Source organism: Cebus imitator, unplaced genomic scaffold, assembly GCF_001604975.1.
Source record: "Cebus imitator isolate Cc_AM_T3 unplaced genomic scaffold, Cebus_imitator-1.0 Scaffold0, whole genome shotgun sequence".
NCBI classification, from domain to species: Eukaryota; Metazoa; Chordata; class Mammalia; order Primates; family Cebidae; genus Cebus; species Cebus imitator.
In genome coordinates, this window is record NW_016107315.1 from 4,269,950 (window position 1) to 4,277,845 (window position 7,896).

Sequence of the window (7,896 nt, forward strand, 5' to 3'; positions counted from 1 at the left end):
CAGGAGGCGGAGGTTGCGGTGAGCCGAGATCGCGCCATTGCACTCCAGCCTGGGTAACAAGAGCGAAACTCCGTCCCAAAAAAAAAAAAGAAATATCTGGCTGGATATGGTGGCTGGAAATGCAAAAATTAGCCAGGTATGGTGGTGCGTGCCTGTAGTCCCAGCTACTCAGGAGGCTAAGGTAACAAAATAGCTTGAACCTGGGAGGTGGCGGTTGCAGTGAGCTGGGATTGTGCCACTGTACTTCAGCCTGGATGACAGAGTGAGACTCTATCTCAAAAACAAAAACAAGAAAAATTAAGAAGCTTCTTAAGTTTTTTAAGAAACTTCATAATTTTTATAACTTTTTACTGCAGCAATATTTTTTATCGTGGTAAAATATAAATAAAATTCACCATTGTAACCAATTTAAGTACATTTCTGTGGCATCAAGTACATTTACTTGCTGTGTAACCATCACCACCATCCCGCCCCAGAATGTTTTCATCTCCCCAAAGTGAAATTCTATACCCATTAAACAATAACTCCCCATTCCCCTTTCGCCTCAGCTCCTTCACTCACCATCCTTTCTGTCTCTATCAATTTGACTACTTTAGGAGCCTCATATAAGTGGACTCATACAATATTTGTCCTTTTGTTACTGGCTTATTTCAGTTAACATAATGTCTTCAAGGCTTATCCATGTAGTATATATTACAATTTTCTTCCTTTTTAAGGCCGAATCAGTAATCATTTTATTTTTATTATTATTATTATTTTTTGAGACAGGGTCTTGCTCTGTTGCCAAGTCTGGAGTGCAGTGGTGTGATCTCAGCTCACTGCAACCTCCCACACCTGGGTTCAAGGGATCCTCCCACCTCAGCCTCCCAAGTAGCTGGGATTACAGGCATGTGCCACAATGTCCAGTTAACTTATTCTATTTTATTTTTTGTAGTGACAGTCTCAATATGTTGCCCAGGACAGTATCAAACTCCTGGCCTCAAGCTATCCTCCCACCTCAGCCTCCCAAATTGCTGGGATTACAGGTGTGAGCTACTATGCCTAGCAGTATTCATGTTATAAATTTGCAAGCATTCATTCTTGCCCTTTGAGTACGTCTGTTTTGCATTCTGTTCTTGTTTTATGGTCTCATATTTCTGTTTGTCTCAGTCAGTATTTGTGCACCGTGGACTTTCTCTTAGGCTCCCCTCCCATACCTGGTGGCCCTTGGCTACTTTGGAGGCCAACTTCTGTGGGTAGGGTTTGGGGGGAATGTGCAGACAGCTGGCATCATGTTGAGTCTTATCTGAACCCAGGATGCAGAAGACTTTCCTGTTGCATCCAATAATATTGGCTGCCCTAGGTCACTCTACCTGGTTTGCTTAGTGTCTTTGAGAAAAGGTCTTCTATTTATTGGTCCAGAGCAGCATCTTGACTGCCTAGTATTGTCCCAATGCAGATTAGATGGCGTGGAGCCAAGCTCACAATATCATCAGTGTTCCAGTTTTCAAGCCTGTTTAATGCTTTTGCAAGGTCCTCCCTTGCCTTCATGAACCCCTCCTTGTGGGTTCTGGGTGCTGTGTCAGTCTTTTGTCCCCTGGCCATGCTTTCTCTCCCAGAATTTTTTGGAAATCTCTGGGGGCTAATGGTGGTTGCCTGTTCCACTTGTTGCAGTAGGATTACCCTTCATATCTGTCATTTTAGGGAGGCATCAGTAGGTAGCCACCACCCCCAACTACAGAGTCACTGTTAGGAAGATCTCTCATGGGCCCCAAGGGCCCCTGAACTCCAGGCTAGAAAGAGTCAGGGAGACCTTTCCTTAGGATAGGGTAAGGCCGCCAGGATCCATAAGTTCATGGAGGTGATGTTGACTGATCCCATGCCACACAGGCAATGGGCTGTTCAAGGCCTTAGATCTGTTCTGGAAAGGGGAGCTTTGAGTGTCTTGTCTGACCCCCTGAGGCCTCTGGGATAAAACCCTGTAAGTTGACCATGGGTGGATGTCCCAAGGGTGATAGTGTCACCCAGGAGGGCCTGAAGCCAGCTTCAACCAGTGAGGGAAGGACTACTAAGCCCTAGGTTCTTCCTCCTTGTAGGACAAACAGAAGGTGGGAAGGAAAGAAAATGGACCCCTGGGAGAAAGGGAAACAGCCTTCAAGCCCATAAAGGAAGAAAAATATAGAAGCAGTCTAAGAGAAGAAGCAATGTGTCCATATGAACCAGACGTGGATATGAGGGTTGAGGGAGGCGCTCTGAGAACCTCCTGAGTCTTAAGTTTAGTGTTGTGGATGACAAAGAGGTGCAAGTGAATAAACCCAGCTTGTCTTGAGCTTGGGCACCACTAGGTAAGGCCTAGGGGCTGGCTGGGAGTAGATAGTCCTGCCTTGAGCTGCCTGGACGATAAAATTCACAGCACCCAGTGACAGCCTGCCTGCCTGCCTGCCTCTTGAGTTTACCTTTCCTAACCTGAGCCTCAACTTGCTGGGTTTGGTAAATCGTGGCAGAATATGGATACTACAAAAAAGTTGCCATGAGTGGTCCTGGCTGCTGTGGTTCCCAGAGGAGGAAGCAAAGCAGCCAGCCTGGAGTTGGCTGGAGGTGGGTTTGTGCAGCCTTCATTTTCACTTGCAGGCCAGGATGGAAGTAGAGCTTCTAGGGTCCTGGACGGGGAATGGAAGAAATAGTCCAGGATTCCTGGATTGCTTAGCCACCCAGATCAATGCAGATAGCCTCCCTCCCTCTGATCTGTACACCCCAGTGGGAGTGGGACTGTGATGCAGCCCTGAAAAATTCCTGAGGAAAGAAAAGAAAGAGGGTATCTTTGGAGCTACCCCTGCCACTCCCCAGGGCTCTCCTTGTATGACAGGAGCTGGGGAGCCCTGCCAGGTCTGGGTGGGCTAGAAGAATCCTGTTGGTTGTAATTTTTAATAGAATAAAACTTTACTCCCCCTCACCCACCCACCCATTATAAAATAAAAATACACTCATTGAGAATTTAGAAAATAGGAAGTTATGATAGAGGTAGTTACAGTTGACATGTGGAATATTTCCTTTTACGCCTTTTTCTACATGTGGGGGTGGGGCTGGGAGTGGTGGGGGGGTGCCAAATCATGTAATTGCACTATACTTGGAGTTTTGTGTGCTTTTAAAATTTAATTTAATTTAAATTTTTTCAAATCAGTGCAGTGGTGCAATCATGGATTGCTGTTGTATGCTTTTTAAATCTAGCAAAGGAGGCCGGGTGTGGTGGCTCATACCTGTAATCCCAGCACTTTGGGAGGCTGAGGTGGGCAGATCACTTGAGGTCAGAAGTTTGAGACTAGCCCAGCCACCATGGTGAAACCTTGTCTCTACTAAAAATACAAAAATTAGCTAGGCATAGTGGCGCATGCCTGTAGTCCGAGCTATTTGGGAGCCTCAGGCAGGATAATCTCTTGAACCTGGGAAGTGGAGGTTGCAGTGAGTAGAGATCATGCCATTGGACTCCAGTCTGGGTGACAGAGCAAGACTCCATCTCAAACAAAGTAAAAAATAAAAAATAAATCTAGCATACAAACATCTCCCCATGTTACTGAATTTACTCTCTAGAAACACTACTTTTTGCCTAGGTCATGTTTAAGCTAGGACAGTGCCAGCCCCCCTAAGGGGAATCATTTTGATGATTTATATTATTATACCATTTGCTGGGATAAATAGCAACATCACAGGGAGAGGGAGGGAGACCTTCCCTCTACCTTGATCTGTGGTGACATCTCTGACTGGCTCCTTGCATTGCATTCTGAGACATGAGGCCATGTGGTCAAAGGGCAGTAGGCTTTTGTTTATACATTTAGGTTTTCTCTGGGTTTTAGCCTGCTTCTTTCTTTGTCTTCCAGACTTTCACTGGTCCCGTGACTGCAAAGGACTGAGCCAAGTGGCTTATTCTCTAGAGAGCAGGGCTTTGTTGAGGGGTGGCCTTGAGTCAGGAGTGGGCTCCAAGTCCCTGGAGCTGAGTCATCTCTGACGCTTGAGGAGCTGCCGTCCTTCTGGGTTACCACTGTGGCTCCAAATAACCAGGTCATCTCTGCCTTCAGCCCAGCCCCTGTGGAGGTGAACCTGAAGCTCCGCCGGCCATCCTTCAGTGATGATATTGATCTCAATGCTACCTTTGATGTGGATACTCCTCCAGCCTGGCCCTCCAGCTCACAGCATGGTTACTCCAAAAAGCTTTGCCTGGAGAAGTCACAGTGAGTGGTAATTCCTGGCACTGTCCATGGCCTGGTAGGGGGATGACTAAGACAGCTCTGCAGGCCCTGTGCTGTTAGCTCTAAGTGGCTGATGGGGCAGTGAGGGCTGCCTAAGCTTGGCCATGGCATTTGTTTCAGCTACCTCTTATTCCCTCTCCTGAGCACCCGATCTGTGCCCTTCTCGTCTCATTATTCCTCACCATCACCCTCCAAGACAAAGGTGTTGGACTGCAAGTTAGAGAGAATGCAGGGAAGCCAGAAGGGGTGGGTCTGGGCTAGTGGAGTTGGAGAGGGTGCTCCTAATACCCTGAAGGCCTGCCCACCAGAGTCCTGAGCCAGGGACTCTCAACTTCCTCTCCCTATGTTTGCCTCTGAGGTTGGGATCATCTCAAACCACAGAGCCCAGGGCCTGACCACCTGAGGGGGTGACCCACAGGGGCAGGCATCAGAAGCTGTCTGGAATGCCAGTGGGGCAGGTCGAACCTGCTCTGGGGTACAGTGGGACCAGAAGGAGGTGAACAGTGGAGGTAGAAGGGAGCAGGAGGGCAAGCCAGCTGAGCTGTCCAACCTCCCAAACCTCAGGGGTATGGTCACCCCTGCTCTAGAGAGCCAGGCCTGATAGCAATGAGAAACAAGCCTAGAACCCATGGGCTGCAGTCAGGGATCCTGTAAATGTCTGCTGTGTACTCTGGCTTCCTCCCATTGCTGCCTTGTCCGCTGTAAAGGTTGAAGGTGGACATCTGGGGTCTTCAGGCTGACAGGCCTTTCAGAAACATTTTCACCACCTTCAGGGCCTGTGGAGGTAGTGAAGGAGCCCAGAATGCCCCTAACTCAGCTTATCCCCTTCCCGGAGCCATGGTTGTCCTGTAGCCTTACCACAGGCCGTTAGGGCAGGAGCAGAGGAGTCAGTCACCAGGCCCTGATCCCACCCCTGTCCTTATGGCTTAAGAAGCCAAGGGGCCAGCCTTAGATCACCATCTTCTCACCCACGAGGGAAAATGCCAGCAGAGGGTACCCAGCTATTAGGTTCCCCAGGAATTGGGTGGGAATAGTTTTCAGCTTGGGAGGCCAGGGCCTAGGGTCATGCTCTATTCTGCCCCAGGCCCTTCCTACACAGACTCTCTAGGGAGATGGCCTGGCCCTGTGTTCTGAGAGGATTTTGTGGGCTACTTTACTGAAAGGCTAACTTACTGAGGGTCTTGTGGGTGTAGTGTCCCCTCTCTGGGAAGACAGGACTTGGCCTGAGCTCATTAGATGCATTTGCTTATATTAGGGCATGACTGACTTTCTTCTTGTGGTTGGTGAGTTGGTTGGGCTCTCCAGCCCCATATAGAGCCTGGGACATGGTGAGATGCCCAAGGACTTGAGGAACATTGGAATTTGGCCTTGAGTGGAAGCCACAGGATTGGGACATGATCTAGTCATCCCTGTCTCTGCTGCCCTACTGACTGTGGCTGTCCAGCTGTTCACAGACCTGCACTTGGGGTAGGATCACTGAGTGATCGCTGGGATCACTGCCAGAATGCAAGCATGGCAGCAGCAGTGCCATGCTGTGACTCTTCAAGGGGCATGTGCTGAGCCTGGTTCACCTGCCCCCATGTCTTCCTTACCTACCCCTTGCCTTTCCTCTCATTCTTATAGCTCCCCCATTCAGGATATGCCCAAGAAGATGCGCAAAGGCCCCAAGAAGGTAAGAGCTTTGTAAAAGAAGCACAGTCTAACCATTGCCAAGACTGAACTTCTGGGAGGGGCACGGTCTTGCCAGAGCCCTGTCACTCCTAGTCCAGGACTGAGGTACTTCAGAACCACCCTTGGGGCTCTGCTCATTATCCCTCCTGCCTCCTAGTGAAGTATAAGAGATCCTGATCTTGTTCCATCACCACGGCCCTCCCTCCTTTGCTGACATCCAGCTCATCAGATCTGTCACTGGGGTCTTCCCGTAGGAGTCCCAGCTTTCACTGGGTGGCCAGAGCTGTGGAGGAGAGCCAGATGAGGAACTGGTTGGTGCTTTCCCTATTTTTGTCCGGAATGCCATCCTGGGCCAGAAACAGCCCAGGAGGCCCAGGACAGAGTCCTGTTGCAGCAAAGATGTGGTGAGTATGGCTTTCCACAGTGGCAGAAGCCAGCCGTCTTGGGTAGAAATGGGTGGCCAGCCCCTTAGCCCATTAGCCTGGCCTACTCATCTCTTCCTTCTGCCCTAGGTAAGGACAGGCTTTGATGGGCTCGGTGGCCGGACAAAATTCATCCAGCCTGTATCCTTTTTCTGTGGTGGTGAGCTGAGCTAAGCTGTGGAGCCCATACTATACCTCACCTGTACCCCCAGCCTGCCAGTGCCAGCAGCCTCAAGTGTGTAGCGCTGGGCCTCATTTAGTGTAGCAGAGCTGCCCACCCCCGGCTCTGAGCCTTTCTTGACCTGCATTGCAGTTCTTTCTCCAAGCCTCTTCCTTGACAGCTCTTCCAGACTGACACAGCCATGATCCGCCCATTGCCCGTTAAGCCCAAGACCAAGGCTAAGCAGAGAGTGAGGGTGAAGACAGTGCCTTCTCTTTCCCAGGCCAAGCTGGACACCTTCCTCTGGTCATGAGAACAGTGAGTCTGACCACTGGCCAGACACATGCCTCCAACTTGTAGGCCAAGGACTGTCTAGGCAGAGGGTTTTGTGAGCAGAGCCCCACTTTTGGGACCAACCTGAGGAGTAAGGGCAGACAAGAAGGTGAGGGTGAGTGTGACACCTAGACACTGCACTTCCTGCCCTCACCCTGCCCCACTCCCACAACATTGGGCCTACCCGTGCGAGCTGACATGACCAGCTCACTGATCCTGTCAGCAGTGCCTGCTCCTGGTGCCCAGCTCCTGTTAACAGCCATGATTAGATGTGGTCAGACTCTTTCTTGGCCTGGAGACCATGGTCACTTGTTGACTGTCTCTGTGGACCAGAGTGCTTGAGGCATCTCAGGCAGCCTCAGCCTGAGCTTCTGCCTGCCTCTGACTTGCTGCAGGCATAGCCTGGGCAAGCAGGGTGGGGAATGGAGGATGGAATGGGATGTATGGAGAGGATGGAAATTTTTCATGTAAAATAAAATTCAAAAAAAGAATCTCTTCTCCCTGGTTCTGAGAGTGTAAATTTGCACCAACACTATAGAAAACTATTTGGCATGACTTTCTAAAGCAGGACTATCAGCTAGCCTCAGACCCAGCAGTTCCATCCCTAGGCATGTGCCTTTTCATGGGGCACAGGGATACTCTAGCAAGAATAAGATTATTGCAGCTTTTCTCATAGTTTCTAACCTGGGCACAGCCCAAAGGCCATAAGTAGGAAAGTGAATGAGTAAACAGAAATCTATGTATACAGGGTACTCACAGAAAATAACCAGCGACCACTTTCCTCCCTACCTTCCCTTCCCTTTCTCCTCACCTTTAAACGCTACCAGCCAAATTGCTAGCTTTTGACTCTTGGCTGCAAAGGCACTTTACTTTTCTTTTCTTTCTCTTTTTTCTTTCTTTTCTTTCTTTCACAGGGTTTCCCTCTGTCTCTCAGACTGGAGTACAATGGCACAATCACGGTTCACTGCAGCCTCAACCTCCCAGGCTCAGTTGATCCTCCCACCTCAGCCTCCTGAGTAGCTGGGACTGCAGGTACCTGCCACTACCCCTGGCTAATTTTTTAATTTTAATTTTTATTTTTGGAGAG

At 49.5% G+C, this 7,896-nt stretch overlaps 1 protein-coding gene across 3 annotated transcripts in view; it reads left to right on the top strand.

Annotated features, from left to right (window-relative positions):
• Positions 1-7,300, top strand: part of LOC108284122 (TRAF interacting protein) — a 31,111-nt gene extending 23,811 nt beyond the window's left edge. For 2 of the 3 annotated variants that reach the window (XM_017500871.2, XM_037742090.1), the window contains 5 exons: positions 4,053-4,205; positions 5,847-5,895; positions 6,149-6,298; positions 6,407-6,457; positions 6,667-7,300. In XM_017500871.2, coding sequence (XP_017356360.1) covers positions 4,053-4,205; positions 5,847-5,895; positions 6,149-6,298; positions 6,407-6,457; positions 6,667-6,789 — 526 coding nt within the window. In that variant the 3' untranslated portion in view covers positions 6,790-7,300. Of the gene's footprint in view, positions 1-4,052; positions 4,206-5,846; positions 5,896-6,123; positions 6,299-6,406; positions 6,458-6,666 lie in introns of those variants that run through there. The other variant, XR_005201902.1, reaches the window with a different exon arrangement.
• Positions 7,301-7,896: the final 596 nt, after the last annotated feature.